At 37.2% G+C, this 18,737-nt stretch overlaps 2 protein-coding genes across 6 annotated transcripts in view; both read left to right on the top strand.

Moving 5' to 3' along the window:
• Positions 1–4,991, top strand: part of sbno2a (strawberry notch homolog 2a) — a 50,797-nt gene extending 45,806 nt beyond the window's left edge. For all 4 annotated transcript variants that reach the window (XM_039661156.2, XM_039661155.2, XM_039661157.2 and 1 more), the window contains exon 32: positions 50–4,991. In XM_039661156.2, coding sequence (XP_039517090.2) covers positions 50–1,182 — 1,133 coding nt within the window. In that variant the 3' untranslated portion in view covers positions 1,183–4,991. The remainder of the gene's footprint in view (positions 1–49) is intronic.
• Positions 4,992–5,977: 986 nt separating this feature from the next.
• The window catches only part of arhgap45a (Rho GTPase activating protein 45a), a 35,964-nt gene continuing 23,204 nt past the window's right edge, over positions 5,978–18,737 (top strand). Inside the window, exons 1-5 of one of the 2 annotated variants that reach the window (XM_039661085.2) lie at positions 5,978–6,195; positions 7,402–7,762; positions 14,553–14,699; positions 15,622–15,706; positions 17,043–17,115. In XM_039661085.2, the coding sequence (XP_039517019.2) occupies positions 6,115–6,195; positions 7,402–7,762; positions 14,553–14,699; positions 15,622–15,706; positions 17,043–17,115 (747 nt within the window). In that variant the 5' untranslated portion in view covers positions 5,978–6,114. Of the gene's footprint in view, positions 6,196–7,386; positions 7,763–14,552; positions 14,700–15,621; positions 15,707–17,042; positions 17,116–18,737 lie in introns of both variants that reach the window. The other variant, XM_039661084.2, reaches the window with a different exon arrangement.

Genomic DNA, 18,737 nt, shown 5'->3' with positions numbered 1-18,737 from the left:
AATGGACTTATAAAGTGTTACTAAAATAGCGATCTTGTGTGTGTCTCAGGTATAAAAATCCCAGAAAACTGTGTATCCCGCGTGCGCGCCGAGCTCTCTCGGATGGACGAGGAGGTGAAGAAAGCGCGGCGAGAGAGAGAGCGCTTCGCAAACGACCAGCGTATTCGCCAAGAGATGCTAGCCAAGATGATCAACGCCCGCAAGCTCGTCACTAACCCTCCCCACTCCCTCCCGAACCACCTTCACTACCCACAATCCCGTCTGCCGCCCGCCGCCGAAGCGGTCAGCGAGGTCCTGGATCTGACCATCAGCCCCTGCCCTTCGCCGGACATCAAACCACCCGCGTCAGAGCTAAACGGCGTGTCCCGAAACGGAGCGATGCAATTCGGAAGAGCGCGTCCACTCGCGGTTCCTCCAGAGACGTACAACCTCGAAGAACTGATTTCCCAGGAGCAGCAGAGACACAGACAAGTGCCGTTGAACTCGAACATGCGCTTGTCATCGGCGCATGCAGCGTTGACCATCCCGCAGCAACACGTTCACACACTAAAGCAGAATCATTCGTCGTTCGGGGTGCTGACGCAGCAAGGCGGCTCCCACGCGCAACCGTCCGCGCAATACAGCGCGCTTTTATCGCAGCTGCAGCGAAGCCACGATAAATCCTTCGTGCTGCGGCTTCTCAATCAAATGCAACAGCAAAGCGTCACCTCAGCGCAACCGTCACACCAGAACAGTCAACGCATGGCGCACTCGTCAAACTCGCACGTGCAGCTGTCAAAACCACACGCGCAGTTGCAACCCCTGCAGTCTGCTCACGAAAGAGCGCCCGCTGCAAACACTGACTTTAGTTTCGACGATTTGGACTTTGGTTACCCGTCGCCCGACTCGCAACTCAAGTACCCGTTCACCCCACAAGCCCTGCCATCCTCGACTCCGCCCCCTCCTCATTACTCCTCCTCCCTTTTTGCATCGGCTCCTCCAAACTCCTCCCTCTCTGACTCAAGCTCCTCCTCCTCGCACTTCACTCCGTCTTCTTCTTCATCCGAACAGACGCATCAATTACCCAATGGACACAGCAGTATGGACCCCTTGGAGACACTAGATCACATGATCCACGGATCGTCCTCGGATCACCGACAGTCCGTCATCCAGTTTAAATCAGTGGACTGGGACGCCACCTAGCGGCTCGCGCACGCGACAGTCAAACAGTTTTGTGTTTCTGTTCCCAAGTCATTCTCAGTCCATAAGCTAAGAGTTGCGTTCGGCTCATTGACGTTCGATGGAGGTGGTTTTAAAATGGGCACTTGAAATCAGTTTGGTTTTTATTTGCCTTATTTGAAGCAATAGGGCTTTTCCACCCTCCATTTCATCACATCAAACATTGAGGTAAAAGAGATATTTATTTATTACGACGTTGGTGTATACTGTTTCCTATCTTAGGGAGTTTATCTTTTCGAATGAATGCCTTCTGTTAAATCAGTGCCTTTATCTCCTTCAGATGCAGTCTTGTGTGCGTACATATATATATATATATATATTTCTAGACAGAGTAGTGCTATATTATTTATTTCCTCCGGTGTCTATCCTCTACCCAGAGATCTGTGCTTCTTTGTAGGCGGCGTACGGACCCGATCGCATGATTATGAAACTGCTGTTTGACCCCTTAACCCTGTGTTTCTCCTTTTCAGTAATCTGTAATCTGAACACAGGGACAGATTCGTTCACAATATCATGGCTATAGTGCAGAATACTCGGCTTGTGTAATTTCTCAGGTATGTTATAGACTCGTCACTGTCCAAAACAAATGATTATTTTATAAAATATGATCGATTGCGGATGGGTCGTCGTCGTGAGCTTTGGGAATCGGAAACCAAATTATTTATTTGCAGATCTAAAGCCCTGTATGGACACACCAAGCCGACGTCACAGAACTAGCGCGTCGTCGGACGCGTCTCTGCGCTTATTAAACACACCGAAAGGAGTAAAGGCGACTGTCAATAGAGGGTATGCGCGTGACGTCACCGTCGGCCTCTAGTTACGCACAGTGAGTGGCAAAAAGACTGAGCGGCTGTATTTGTTGTTAGCGTGAATGCCCCAAAAAACAAACACAACACTTATAAAGTGGGAAAGAGCTTTGATTGACTGTACAACACAAATCTGAGGTATATTTTTACAGACCGAGCAAATGGATCGCTGCGATTCGCAGAAGCAACTGGACTCAGTCAGCGAAAGGTGGATTTGCAGTTATCATTTTGTGTCAATATGTTGAATTATACCCATATATTTTGTATTGTTATATATATTAACAACTCATTAATTAAATATTAGGGGTGTAACGGTACATGTGTTCATATTGAACCGTTTCGGTTCGAGGCTTCTGGTTCGGTACGCATACAAACCGAAGGATTGCTTGGACCATTTTTCCGGCCGGCAAAATTCGTGCTGACGCGGCCAACACAACGTTGCGCAACATCAAATGAAAGCAGAACGAAACTGCGCTACTCGTTATGTGCTTCACGGATCGTTTATCAGTTCGGACCAGCAACATCTGTGCAGCGTGAGTCGATCTCGATCAAGCGACACTTGAATTCACTTGAAACATTTGAATTCGCCACTGAGGTAATAACATCGCTGCGAGATCTAGTGAGATGCATTCACATTTCTCCGTTATTAACCGTAGATCTCTATTAGATCAAACAGCGCTGTCATGGAAACCAGGAGAAACATTGTGCCGTGAATGAACTAGTAATACTTTCGTCCACAGACCAGCAACATTCACCATGGATTTAATATAGCAACACTAACTGGAACGGTGAAATGCTTTCAAGTACTTCACACATCTTTTTCCAGCACTTCAAAATTCAAATATTATATAAATAAATATATATTTAAATGTTATTTTTAATGTGATGACCAAAACATTATTTGTTCATCCTTCAAAGATGACCCCCATTTATAAAACCTGAAAGTTTCAAGGTCTAGGAAAACTCACACTTATTTAAAAATATTTTTTCTTTAAACAAATAGGAAATTTCTTTTTGCTGTATCGAAAACGTACCGAACCGTGACTTTAAAACCTAGGTACGTACCGAACCGTGATTTTTGTGTACCGTGACACCCCTATTAAATATTTATCATTGCATATTCTGCATTAATGGATGTTTTTTTTTTATAAACACTGACCAACAAAAAAAAAAAACTATAAAGTTTTAGGGCTGGACGATATAGGCTATATAACACTGATATAAGTGATCATCCGGATTTAGACAATATATTGTATTTATATAAAGCGTTCACCGGCACATTTGCTTTATGTTTAGGTCTATATTGCTTTTATTTCCTCGTTGTCGAAATCAGGCAAACATAAATGTCAGGCAACACGATTCCTGGCTGCATGTCAATATCCATGGATCACTGGATCTTTAGTGAGTTGTAAGGAACACTATATTGAGTCCATCATTTAGTTTAAATTGATAAAATTGTTCGTTTTAGTCGCAGTTTCCCCTATTAAATCCAGTCAATCTTTTGCCGCTCATTCAGGCTGAGGGGGGTCGTTCCGGCGGGAAAGTGACGTCAAAGCATTCCTTCTATGTTAAATATCTATATCAGCAGGCATCAATATTCTCATTTTTGGCATTCAAAAAGGGAAACCGAAACTAGGACTGCAGACCGTGTTGAATATCAATCACGCTGATCACTTTCTTAATTCCACTCGGCTTATGGAAATATCCGTGCATTCGAATGCTCAGGTTAGATGACGTAAAATTATAACGGACTCGTCTGTACCGTCGTCTTTGCTCGCTTTCATCACTTTTAGCTAAACAGCCAATCAGAGTTCTCTCTCTCTCTTTGAACGTCGAACCGGAGCCGAGCCGATCGACGCTCAGAAACATTGGCTTGGCTTGGTGTGTGTATCGGTGTTTACGAGGCGAACCGCTGGACCTCACGAGTGAGACTTAGCAATAAAAACCAAACAAATGATTATAAAAATCAAAAACTGCCCCACGAACAACTCGCGATTCTCTTTATATCTGTTCAGAAGTGATATTTTTGAATTGTTTTCAAAGAATATTATATTTGTTAAGAGAAAACAATTTGTTTGTTCGTATGAGGTCAATGTTTTTCCTTTTTTTTCTCCTTGGTGGTGTATTCTCCTGTAGTTGGAATGAAAGCAAAATATATTGGTGTCTTTGATATTGCTGTTCGTATTATTATTGTTATTAATACTATTATTATTGTTGCTATTTATATCCAAGGGACATTATTAGTAGAGGTAGACTTGATTATAATCACTTGTAGAAGTTCGAACACTTTTCCAATTGCCTTGTCAGGGTTTTTGTTTGATTTTTTTTATTTTTTATTTTTATTTTTTCTCCTCCTCCCAAACAAAATACAGACTCAAAGCCTGCAACCTGCCACCAAATCCCAAAACTGCACTGCGTATTACTCGTTCCTCCACTCGAACTTTTCTTCTTTGGGTCGGGCGTCTAGATTCCCAAAGTTTTCTGTGCAGTTTTTGCAGGCTCCGTACGGGCGTGCTTAATCTCAGGAAAGGATTCTGCGTCGCGGTTAAAGACGCATGACTACTGTATTCTACAGGCCTGGCCATACCGTGATCTAGACTTGAAGAAGTTTATGAGAGAAAATGCGAATTTAGGAATATTGCTCGAGTATTACTACAAGTTCTCTGCTTTTGATGTTTTTTTTTGTGTGTGTGTGTGATAATTTTATGAGAAATGATGCAAGCAAGCCGTTACTGGATTGTCAAAATCATGTGAACAAAAACACAATCTGTGATTGGCTCTAGTTACTCAATTTCAGCGTTTTTGTGTGTAAAAAAGAAGAAAAAAAAACCTTGCAGATGTGTTTTGCCCACTGTGTTTCTACTCCTTTTTGTCCCTGACAACATGCCAGAATTTTAATACTCATCTGCATTTTTAAAGAAATCACAAATGAACACTTTAATAATAAAAGCAAAACATTTAAGACTGCTACTGATTGTATGTATTGTTGTTGCTGTTGTTGTTGATGATGATGATGATAATATTATTGTTATATTATTAATGTTTCCAGTTAGAATTCTGTTCAGCACTTTTTACTTTGGGCTTCTTTTGTTTTATCCCAATATTTATGAGTTTAGATGGAACTGTAAATAGTGTAAACAAATGTGCCTTTTGACTCATTCTGAACGTTTTCTACATTTAACAGAAGGAATATATTGTACTGCAATATAATTTTTAACAAACAATAAAATTTTAAGAGTTTGTTCAAAATTCCTCATCTGTATCCCTAACAGTATTGTAGTCTGTATCAGCAATAACCGAGACAAAAATCATGTTAATACATCAGAATATGAACATGCTGAGTTAAAGATGAAATGGAAGATGAAATTCTTTGACCTATGGAAGCCTGCCATTAGCGCCATTTTGTTTTAAGTGTCTACTTTGGCAAATTTTGTGACACAAATTAGAAATATGAGATGAAAAGCCAAAAATCCGGTAAGTAAAGTAAAAAATATGAGATTAAAAAGTCAAAATTATGATTTCTACTCAAGAATGTGAAGCTTCACGACGCGAATTTTACGTCATCTTTTTGAATGTGTTATGAACCCAGTATGGGTCGTGACAAATACATTTTTAGGTCATAATTTCAAATTTTTTTTTATTTAATAATTGCCACTTAATATTTACGATTTATGTCATAATGTATTTTATATTTAGGCATTTAGCATAATTCCAACTTTTTAATGTCAGAATTATGATTTCTAAAAGTATATATTTTTTATTAAATGGCGGAAATTAGCTTTCATGTTGACCTTAGTCGCTCAAAACTAAAAAAAAAAAAAAAATGTAGCATGATTCATCCTAATTTGTCTTGTCATGTTGTCTGGTGATGTTTGATTAGGCTCTCCGGCAGGTGCCAGCATCGTCTTCGAGACGGACGCGCAGCGCGCGACACTGCAGCAGGAAGAGAGTGCGCGCGCGGGAGCGAGTAACTGAACTCTCATGATGGGGAAGTAACTGTCAGTCACAGAAAGACCAAGAGAAGACATTTTCACAAGTATTTCGCTCATTATTGAAGATTTGCGGTACGATTTATGAGAACAGTGTGAACATGTTTTCTCGAAAGAAAAAGGAGCTGACTACTAAAGCATCTCCAGTCTCCAAGAAGAGCAACTCCGTTCAAAACCCTTCGGTAAGACCAACAGTCCTTCTTAGGAATACCAAAAAAACAGAGTTTAGTTTTGTGAAAGGTTGATATTTCTGTTATAATTGTGTTTAAAAGAGAAAACTCGTTTAATCAGCCCGAAAACCTACGCGTGAAGCGGCTTTCGAACTTTTGGTCTAACTTTTAACGGTTGACAAATTGATTCACATTATTCCTCTTGCTTTCCTTTAGAAGTTCTCACACAGTAATTTTATTTAAAAGTTAAATGTACTTTATTATTATTATTATAGATATTGAACATGTTTGGGAGGTCTGATTCATATTAGAGAATTTGTTTGCTCGAACGAATCATTTTAAATGAACCGTTTCACAATAGGCAGTCGAGTGAGTTATTACTGCGAACACTTGACTGAATCATTCAAATGAATCGATTCAAAAGAATGTTTTGTTCAATTGGTATCAATTGCAAATTGATGAACGGTTTTGTACAACTGTTGTTGATGAACAATCCCTGGTGAAGAGCACAAGATGATTTTTTTCTCTTTTTTTCGCAAACAATGCCAAAAATAAACTGAGAGGAAGTCAGTAAGAGTCATCTCAGAAACGAGCAACTGTTGTACAGCAACAGACGGAAACAAGAAAAGAATCCAGAAGGGCTTCACTTTTTCTGTTGTTGTTCATATTTGTTGTTCATATCTTTTAATTACATATTCTTTCAACACAAATGACAGATAAACAAGAATTTGTAACAAGAATATTTTCAGACAGTTCATTTTGAAACAGTGATGCACATGAAAAACCATGAAAGACAGGTAGAAACTTTTGTTTGGTTTGTCTTCATGCCAAGAGTTCAAAAGATAACATCCATTCTATTTTTAAGAGAAAATGGGTCTGAAATGTGTATATATATATATATATATATAAAGAAAAAAATGATACATTTTTAGGTGAGAAATGCATGTAAATGCATATATTTTATATTAATGCACCAATACTTTCGGCCTTGAGTGCTTACAGTTAGAACTATATTACTGTGCAGAAAAATTGTTTAATAATTATTAATTTAATTATTTATTCATAGTTGAGGTTATTGTTTTGTTATTCAAGCATATTTCTGTTTCCAATATATTTCACCATTATTAACCCTGTCCATAGTATTCATCTCCATAATCCTGTCATTCACACCCCATCCTCTCTCTCCTTCCCACGTTAACCCAGTTGTCCATCCTCCAGGAACACTCTCACTATGACACTATCGATGGCCTCTGCACGTTGGCTCCTCCTGACTCGGTGCCCTCGTCCTGCCCGGGGACGCCGGCCGCCCACTCCAAGCTAACGGGGTGCAGTTCCCCTGTCGGGACCATCAAGCGGCCCACGGGCCTCAGCCGCCACGCCAGCGCCGCCGGGTTCCCCTTCCAGACGGCTGGGACGTGGAGTTTCCACAAGAGCTATCCTCGGGCCGCTCTCAGCTACGGACACGCAGACGGTGGCGAAGCGTCGGCCATCGAGGTGGAGGACATTCCCTCGCTGCTCAGAGACGTCGCCCGCTTCGCAGAGGCTGTGGAGAAGCTAAAGGACATGGTGCTGGGCGAAGGTAAGAGGGTTCGGGTTGGTACGGATTAGGGATCACATTTTCGATTATTATTCGAAAAATAAAATACTATTCGAATTTCCTTTTTTCTTTAATTATTTTCGCAGTTATATTTAAATGCACTGGGTGGCGCTGTGGAGCGTGTTTAACAAGTCCATCAGGGGTGTGTTTCCCGAAAGTATCGTTAGCCAATGGTCAAATCAGCAGTTCAACAAGTCGTGTTTCCCGAAACCATCGTTCCAACGAACATTCGCGAACAGCATCGAGCGGCGGCTTGCGATCTGCGGTTAACCCTTTAAGACCGACTGGAGCGCCGGCGCTTCAGTTTCCGTGTGTCTGTTTAACAGCCAGATACTGAAACCAAATGGCTAGCTATACAAAACCAGAGATGTAACATGTTCAGATCAAGCCTGCGTTGTTTTCACCCCTTAATGAGTCTATACAAATTGCGTAAAATGCGTTACATAATATACGTGTGTGTACTATGTACAATTATTTTGTGTATATATAAATACACATTTTTATATACAAAAACAAAACATTTCTGTTTTTAAACACACTTGTGTGTAATATATATATAAATATTGTCTAAACAGTTTATTGTGCACAATATGTACTCAATTAGCAATTAAAAAATGTAAATATTTATATAAATAAATACAAATTAAAAAGAATATTTATGATTATAATATTGTGCAATATGCAGTTAAAAATGTAAACATTTAATATTTAAGAATAAAAATTGGATGCTTTTTATTGTAATATTGGAAATTGACTAAACACATTTTTTCGACACAATATTTACTCAATTTGCGATTTAAAAAAAAAAATATATATATAAAAAAATATATATGAATAAATATTTAGAGATTGAATAAATACTTTTTGTAAGTGTTTTGTAAAATAATATATTGTACATAAAATGTACTTAATTTGCAATTAAAAATATGTAAATATTTAACATTTAAGTTAAAAAATGATATTTGATTGTAATATTATTAAATATTGTGTAAAATATTTTTGTATATTTACTCACGTTTTACGATATAGAATATATTTACTAATTTACTAAAATAATATTTAAATAATTATTTTAAGCTGTTAGAAATACAGATACATCATTGTTTTTACTATATTACACTATTCATTCACTGCTGTGTTTGTTGTTTAAACATATTTCTGTTTCCATCTATTTTGTAGAAGGAAGAAAGACACTCAAGGTCATGTGTTACATAAATTAAAACGATATCAGCTGTATTTGATCAACTCATCCGTGATCTCTAGATATCATTCTCAGCCATTAGAAACCCCACATAAGGAATGGCCATTTGTTACATGAGTTTTGACAGTGGGTTTCCGTGGAGAAAGAGAGGAAGGAAGAGGAACCGTGCGTCAGATGTTTTCATTGCAGGCTTGAGTTTGAGATTACACACGTCCGCTGGGCTTCACCCCACACACACACACACACACACACACACCGTCCCTTAAAAGAGTAAGGGTTTTAAATGAATCTTTTCACTCACCGGACAATTTGATTATAACATTTACTTTTACTTGCCAACAAAAAAGAATAATAAATCAACCCGATTATTTATGTCACAGTTTATAAACAGGTGAAACTCAAAAAATTTGAATATGGTGCAAAAGTTCATTTATTTCAATAATTCAACTTAAAAGGTGAAACTAATATATTATATAGACTCATTACATGCAAAGTGAGATATTTCAAGCCTTTATTTGTTATAATTATGATGATTATGGCTTACAGATATGAAAACCTTTTCACAATATTCTAATTTTGAATTTGGGGTTTTCATAAGCTGTGAACCATAATCATCAACATTATAACAAATAAATGCTTGAAATATCTCACTTTGCATGTAATGAGTCTATATAATATATTAGTTTCACCTTTTAAGTTGAATTACTGAACTTTTGCACCATATTCAAATTTTTCGAATTTCACCTGTATATTTTATAAACGTATAAAAAATTGGGTTTCATACATTCAATACAGTACAAAGAAGATGAAAAAAAAATCGGATTTTGGAAAATATCATCTTTTCTGTTCACCAAATGCTTTTTAATTTGATATTCGCTATTTCTTCAATGCAAGTGAACGAGCGCGCCGTTATGTGTTGTGTAGTGGCGTGTGTGTTTAAGTAAGCCAGGTATGAGCAGATACTTTGTGATACGCTGTATTTAATAAATCATGACGACTCACAAGATTTATTTGCGCTAAATCTGCACGGATTTGACTTACACGAACTTACAAGTGAGTAAATATAATAAGTAACACAACAAATTGGCTTGTGATTTGACAGCCACTGTTGATTTTACACGCATGAGTGTTCATTTCAAATCCTGAAAAGAGTGTTTCACACGCAAAACCCTTCAGAGTGAAGGACCCTCCCTATTCTCACCGCGTGTGGTCGTGTGGTATCATACTGGGGCTTTTTCCTCACAGTTATTTTTATTTTGGGTGAACTATCCACAATTGTCACTGTCCACAATGCATTTTTGTATTGTGATATATTGTGACTTTTGTTGCACCCCATTAGAAGCACATAATGATTACCATCCAGCAGCGCAGAGATCAGGAGAGAGTTGTGTCACGTCTGCTCTATGAAGAACAGAAGTCAGTCGAGTCTCCTCAGACCTCGTGGACTTCCTTAAAGCGTTGCTATATTCATCAGCTCTACTTCCTGTTTACATCTGCCCTTCTTGTAGAGTTGCAATAGTAATGTTTCCAATGTCATCTCAAAGCAAATCATTCTTTCAGCCATTTGGTGTTCACACTTTCTGGCCAGCTGGACAAATTAGTATTTCAGAATAATAGTTATTATTGTTAACTAAAACATTTTATGGTTATTGTCATTTCATCTGAATGAACACTAAGTATACTAAAAGTTGAATAACTATAAAAATGACAAAAGCCATAATGCCCGACACTCCCCTGGTTTGTTCCAGTTTTATTATTATTTATTTATATATTTTTTGGTGGGTGGGATTATTTTCATTTTGGTTTTGGGGGGGAAAAGATGATGTAGGACAAGATAAAAAATTATGTATAATATGACCAAATGTGTATTTATGTCTTGCAACATTAATAAAAAATAAATATTTTTTTTAATGATAAAAACACATAATAAAATTACAAAAAAATGACTAAAATTAAACAAAGTAACACTTTGAAAATGTAAAGATAAAAGCAAATAACTACAACTAGGATAGAATAATGTATAATATGACCAAATGTGTATTTATGTCTTGTAACATTAATAAAAAATAAATAAATAAAAAATTTTAATGATAAAAGCACATAATAAAATTACAAAAAAATGACATAATAAAATTACTAAAAATTAAACAAAGTAACATTTTGAAAATGGAAAGATAAAAGCTAATAACAACAACTAGGATAGAATAGAGCGTAATTAATACTAAAGTAGCACCTACAGTAACAACATTTGGATGTTCATGGTTCTCTGATGTCGTTAATGGTCACATGACATGCAGCAAAACAAATAGAATTTTGACTTTATATCTTTTTTTTTTTTTAAAGATTGTGACGTTTATTTTTTAAATTATTTTAATGTGTTCGACCCCCTTTCGCCTTCAGAACTGCCTTAACTCTCTGTGGCATTGATTCAACAAGGTGCTGAAAGTATTCTTTAGAGATGTTGGCCCATATTGATAGAATAGCATCTTGCAGTTGATGGAGATTTGTGGGATGAAGCTCCCGTTCCACCACATCCCAAAGATGCTCTATTGGGTTGAGATCTGGTGACTGTGGCGGCCATTTTAGTACAGTCAACTCATTGACATGTTCAAGAAACCAGTTTGACATGATTCATGGTGCATTATCCTGCTGGAAGTAGCCATCAGAGGATGGGGACATGGTGGCTATAAAGGGGTGGACGTGGTCAGAAACAATGCTCAGGTAGGCCGTGGCATTTAAACGATGCCCAGTTGGCACTAAGGGGCCTAAAGTGTGCCAAGAAAACCATTACAGCACCACCACCAGCCTGCACAGTGGGAACAAGGCATGATGGATCCATGTTCTCATTCTGTTTACGCCAAATCGAGGACAGAAATCGAGACTCATCAGACCAGGCGACATTTCTCCAGTCTTCAACTGTCCAGTTTTGGTGAGCTCTTGCCTCTTTCTCCTATGTGTAGTGGAGATGAGTGGTACCCGGTGGGGTCTTCTGCTGTTGTAGCCCATCCGCCTCAAGGTTGTGTGTGTTGTGTTTTGCTGCATACCTCGGTTGTAACGAGTGGTTATTTCAGTCAAAGTCGCTCTTCTATCAGCTTGAATCAGTCGGCCCATTCTCCTCTGACCTCGAGCATCAACAAGGCATTTTCACCCATTTTCATTTTCGTTTTTCCCTTCTCACTCCATTCTTTGTAAACCCTAGAAATGGTTGTGCGTGAAAATCCCAGTAACTGAGCAGACTGTGTCTCGAAATGGCTTAAATCACCTTTCTTTCCCATGCATTCTGACATTCAGTTTGGAGTTCAGGAGATTGTCTTGACCAGGACCACACCCCGAAATGCATTGAAGCAACTGCCATGTGATTGGTTGATTAGACAATTGCATTAATTAGGTGTTTCTAATAATCCTTTAGGTGAGTGTAAGCATCTAGCTAGTGAAAGTGCAACCTCTGAGCTATAACATCTTCCTCTGAGAAGTCTCGTAGCGTTGTCATGTTTGTCTTCAAACACACACTCTTAGAAGAAAAGGTTCTAAAATGGAACCTTAAAAAGGTTCTATCAGCACTACGTATTTGGAACGTATTTGGAACTTTTTTTTTGGTAAAAGGTTCTATACACTCTTAAAAAAGGGTTCCTCTGGGTTCTATAGACCATTTCACAAGATGTAAACAACACTGGTCCAGAAGCACTTCCTGTTTCAGTTTTTTAACACTACATAAAAGCTGGGATAAAATACAACCAACAGAACATTTAAAACTGAATCAAAAAGTAAAACAAACAAACTTTACATGTGAAATAAAGAAAACAGTTACAAACTGAAACAGGAAGTGTTTCTGGACCAGTGTTGTTTACATCTTGTGAAATGGTCTATATAGAACCCTGGGGTTCCATACTTGGCCAGTAGAACCTTTTACCAAAAAAAAAAAATGGTTCTATATACAACCATTTTGGAGTTCCATATATGAAGCGGATGGAACCGTTTCTGATTCTAAATAGAACCATTTCTTCTAAGAGTGCAGTTGTCGTTTCCTCAGCAGTGGAGCTGCTCTCAGCCACAAAAGGCGATTCATTCACACTCACAGCCACAGCGTGCAGGTCTGTACAGGCCTTCGACGCTTCTCCTCACATAAACCAGCAGAATCACGCTCGATGTGATGCCTGTGAGAGGTGGGGCTGTGTTTGGGCACATGATTTCCGTATCATATGTGAAGGGTTGGACAGTTTTAGATGGACAGTTCTTGCACTTGAGGGAAACTTTTCTCAGTTCTGCATGCATCAACATGCACACAAACATTCCCTGCACTTTCTCCTGTAAAACATCAGTGGCTTGCATCACTAACACTATTGATTTTGAAACCACCATCGGAACAGGGAGTTTTTGCATGCGTATTTCCTTCAGAACGTTAGTTACACACTTATGTTGTGTAGGAGGTCATCATATTTTCAGCACTGCATCAAAGAGGAACGACTGTTTGAAATGTTATGCTCTTGTGTTGTGTGTGTGTTTTTGTGCATTTTTTAACACCCACACTCTGAATCTGAACATGCATTTAGGCATGGAGACACACACACACACACACAAGGACTTTTGTGGTGCACAACAACAGCTTTCATTGTCCTTCTGTAAAGGATACGGTTCCAGCAGCCAAACTCCTCCTAACGTTCTTCATTAAAGTTCTGTGATGTTACAACAAAACATTGACTTATTTATTTTAGACTAATAAAAAGTCAAAACAAAAGTCACATTTGAATCTATTGAACCTTGATTCATGAATTACTGTTGAACCCATGTGTCCGTCTCGTAGACGTAGTATCAGCGAGTGTGTGCGGCTGCAAGTTCCCTCTTGTGGTATTGAGCGGGATGTTCAGGCTCAGAGAAGTGCATTGTGGGAATGGGTGGGTAGGAAGTGGACAAATAACTGACATGTTTTGCTGAAAATGAGTTGATCTACTTCCTAAGTTAACATGTGGCAGTGCAGTCCCATTGTGTTTTTGTGTGATTTACAGTGTCTATAAATATTGTTTGGATTAGGGCTGCATTATATTGATGAAAAGTCAATGCTTTTACTCATTAAATAATGCGATATGTGATGCAACGATAATGCTTAAGCTTTGTAAAATAAATATTTAGGTATATAATATATATACGTGTTTAACAATCTTTTTGTGACATGAAAACATCCCTACAGCTTCACAAAGTGAACAGCAGTGTTTTACCATAGTGTAAGAAGTGTTATTATTTTAACATTAGTGGGGTTCGGGCTTTCAGTTATGCTACATTAGTGTTATTTAACAACAGAAACGCAGTTTTCACTGCATGAATGAAATATAAACTGATTCTTATTAAAGCCACAACTTTCTCTTTGTCTGTTGTTCATGACCACAGATATGCATATTTCGATGTTTTTGCGATATTATTATGCAGCCCTAGTTTGGATGCATAATGGAATGATATTAATACATATTAAAAAAATATGAATCTATTTAAAACATATTTTTGAACAAAACATGTGTCCAAATGCTTTAACGTGTCCGTGTTGATGACTGAAGATGTTTTGTGATGGTGTGTGTGCAGTGAAAGAGGAGCCGTGCAGCAGGCCGGTGGTTCACGAGTGTTTAGGGGAGGTTCTGCGTGTTTTACGGCAGGTTATCAGCACGTACCCTCTGCTCAACACTGTGGAAACACTCACCGCAGCAGGAACTCTTATCTCAAAGGTCAAAGGTCAGTCCAACTACCATGTTTTCTTTACTTTTATTAAACCTCTTCAAATATCAAAAGAACATCATTTTTTGTAAAACCACAATAGAAAAAAAATATACATATACAGGTGAAACTCGAAAAATTAGAATATTAGAATATCGTAGAAAAAAATGTGATTATCGTGCAAAAGTTATGCATTTCTTTCAGTAATTCAACTTAAAAGGTGAAACTAATTTATTATATAGACTCATTACATGCAAAGTGAGATATTTTAAGCCTTTATTTGTTATAATCTTTGATGATTATGGCTTACAGATATGAAAACCGCAAATTCAAAATTAGAATATTGTGAAAAGGTTTTCATATCTGTAAGCCATAATCATCACCATTATAAAAAATAAAGGCTTGAAATATCTCACTTTGCAAGTAATGAGTCTATATAATATATTAGTTTCACCTTTTAAGTTGAATTACTGAAATAAATTCACTTTTGCACGATATTCGAATTTTTTGAGTTTTTGTTATAAATTATAACAAATTCAATGAAACTTCAAAGGAGAGTTAATCAATATATATATCAAGTAATTTAGAGTTTTAAGGCACAAGTCGAACTACCATGTTAAACTCAACCCATATCATCCTCTCACACTCTCACCCAAAACCTGAATGCAAACACATCAACATGTGGAATAACAAACATGAAGCAAATAATTCAACACAAACACAAGCAAAGCAACATTATATACCGAAACAGCAGTTTCCACACGACTAGCATCTAATCATCGTAAGGAAACACACACAGAGCATGCAGACACATGACTAACTGAAATACTGGTGTTCTCATTTTTTTTCCTCTAAATGTGATGTCACTTCTAGTTTTATTTGTTCTCAAAGCAGAAGCACGAGATGTAACGGTAAAGTGGTTCTCGTCTCTGTTTGTCAGGGTTCAGTTATGAAGGCACGACTGACGCTCAGAAGAAAGACTTTGAGAAGGCCATTGAGACCATTGCTGTGGCCTTCAGCAGCAAGTAAGACCACACACTTTCACACATCACCTGCTCGCCGCCTTTATTAAAAATTAAAAAAATAAAAAGGAATACAATATATATATTACTTATGTAATTTAATTATTATATTATTTCTTTATATATATATATATATATATATATATATATAAATGTAAAATATTATATTTATATTATATTATATTTTATAAATTATATTTATATCTGTGTGTTTATATATATGTGTGTGTATATTTCCGTAAAGGCTACTTATAATGTTGGTAAATTTTCATTAAATATAATTTAAATATATTTTAGTTTATATATATATATATATATATATATATATATATATATGTTTGGGCTGTGCAAAGATTACTTGCGATTAATCGCATCCAAAATAAAGGTTTGTGTTTTATAATATATGTGTGTGTGCTGTGTATAATTATTGTGTATATATAAAAACACACACATGCATGCATATATTATTAAGAATTATTTGCACGTAAAAACTATATATATATATATATCTATATATATATATCTATATGAATATTTTATATATGAATAACACATTTTCTTAGATATATACATATGTAAATAGCGATTAATATATATAATCGACCTAATATATATATATTTAAATATATTACATAATAATATATTTAAAAGTAATAATACAGTATATTAGATACAATAAATGTTACGTGAATTCCCTTTTAAAAAAAAGGGAAAAAAAAATATATATAAAATTTGCTACAGACAATGTATAATGTTAGTTCTTTTTCGTTCTTTCAAAATCATTTTCCACCTTTTCCATAAAATTCCTATGAATATTTTTGGGTCTGTGATGAATTTCTTTTGTTCCTCTATTGTATGTTGCTTTGGATAAAAGCATCTGCTGAATCCATGAATGTAATGAAATTGTAGAATGAAACTGTTTTTTTGCCGCTGTACCTTTAAGAGCTCTTCTGTATGCAAACGCCCTCTCGACACGTGAACTCCTGACTGTCCCCTCATAACCTTGTCTTGCACGACCAAATGCAGATTTCATATTAGAATGATTCATGAAAAAACAGAGAAGAAGGAACCACCTCTTTGATATATCAGTTGTTTATATCTAAAGATTAAATGGAGAGGAAATAGAATTGTTTTTTGTCTCCTCTAGAGTTTGAGAGAGATCTCTACAGTGTCTCAAATCATGCTCAATATATGGATTTATATATTCACAAACCAATTTCAGAGATCTGAATATGAATACTCCACATCCGCTTTATAGCTCTAAACTCTTACTAGATGATAAATATTTCTCTTTTTTATTTTCTCTACATGAAGAAACATCTGAGTGTGTGTGTGTCAGTGTTTCAGAGCTGCTGATGGGAGAGATTGACAGCACTACTCTTCTGTCCCTGCCGCCCACAGAAAAGAGCAGGGTGAGTGAGTGAGTGTGTGTGTGTGAGTGAGTGAGTGAGTGAATGAGTGAGTAAGTGTGTGAGTGTGTGTGTGTGTGTGTGTGTGTGTGTGTGTGTGTGTGTGTGTGTGTGTGTGTGTGAGTGAGTGAGTGAGTGAGTGAATGAGTAAGTGTGTGAGTGTGCGAGGTGAGTGTCTGTAGGTGTGAGTGTGTATGTTGTGAGTGTGTTAGTGTGGGTGGGGGTGTGAGTGTGTGTGTGTGTGTGTGTGTGTGTGTGAGTGAGTGAGTGAATGAGTGAGTAAGTGTGTGAGTGTGTGTGTGTGTGTGTGTGTGTGTGTGTGTGCGTGTGTGTGTGTGTGTGTGTGTGCGTGCGTGTGTGTGTGTGTGTGCGTGCGTGTGTATGCATGTGTGCGTGTGTGTGCGTGTGTGTGTGTGTGCGTGCGTGTGTATGCATGTGTGTGTGTGTGTGTGTGCGTGCGCACAGTGCGGATGTTGTTAGAAGTGTTAGTGTGGGTCGCTTCCTGCGTTGTCTTGCAAGCAAATTGTTTCCTCCACACCTCTACACACACACACACACACACACACACACACAAGTCTCCAAGAAACACTTCTCAGAACATCGCTAATGACTAATGATGTATTTCGATTGTCCAGAAGAGCCACTGACACCGTTTCCAAGAAAGACAGCACATTAGGAGAGCGTGTTTGATTTCCGCCTGCTCTGAAGTAACGTCAGTCTCTAAAAGCTGCAGTAATACTGAGCCAAATCTACACAACAGCCGTCAGAAGAGGACGTGACGACATCTACAGTCTCACCACATCTATCTGATGCTGACCTCGGCCTTAAAACCCACGCGAAAATATTTTCACTCACTTTAAAAGGGCATTGTGTAATATTAAGGAGGATCCTAAATGCAATATCATATACATACCTATGTTTTCAGAGGTGTATAAAAACCTCACATAATGAACCGCTATGTTTTTATTACTTTAAAATGAGCCATTTCTGTCTACACACACCGCGGGTCCCCTTATCGACATGTTTCTACGGTGGCCCTAAACAGACAAACCACTACAGAGCGCGTCTCTGTGCAAAGAAGCGAGCTAAAGTCCAAGAATAAAACACTGACACAATGATAAACAAGCAACATACTACAGGGCTGTTGAATGCTTGAATCTGATTGGTTGATGAAAGTTTTAAGGTGTGCGATTATTTTCAGGGAAGCGCCCGGCTAAAGTAGTTCCGGCAGGTTTGACCGCATTACAGTTCCATATCACTGCGCGTAGTTGACTGTTATATCGTAAAATAGGATATAATTCATAATTAGAAAAACAAAAAAACACTTGATCTGCAGTCTTCACAATTTAATTTAATTGAAATCTTTATTTCGAACATGGAAGAGAAAGTATATATATTTACTATATATTTACTTTTTACTTTACTTTTATATTATAAACATATTACTTTATATATTTACTTTTTATTTACTTGTGTACCCCTTTGATTCTTACGTTCCTTCAATTATCAATATTTTTATATTATTATATTGTTATATACATATATATATATATATATATATATATATATATATATATATATATATATAGATTAGGGCTGTGCAAAGATTAATCGTGATTAATCGC

Source organism: Pimephales promelas, chromosome 5 (genome assembly GCF_988280905.1).
Source record: "Pimephales promelas chromosome 5, fPimPro1.hap1.1, whole genome shotgun sequence".
NCBI classification, from domain to species: domain Eukaryota; kingdom Metazoa; phylum Chordata; class Actinopteri; order Cypriniformes; family Leuciscidae; genus Pimephales; species Pimephales promelas.
Note: the sequence above shows the minus strand (reverse complement) of the source record. Positions and strands in the feature narration are given on the sequence as shown.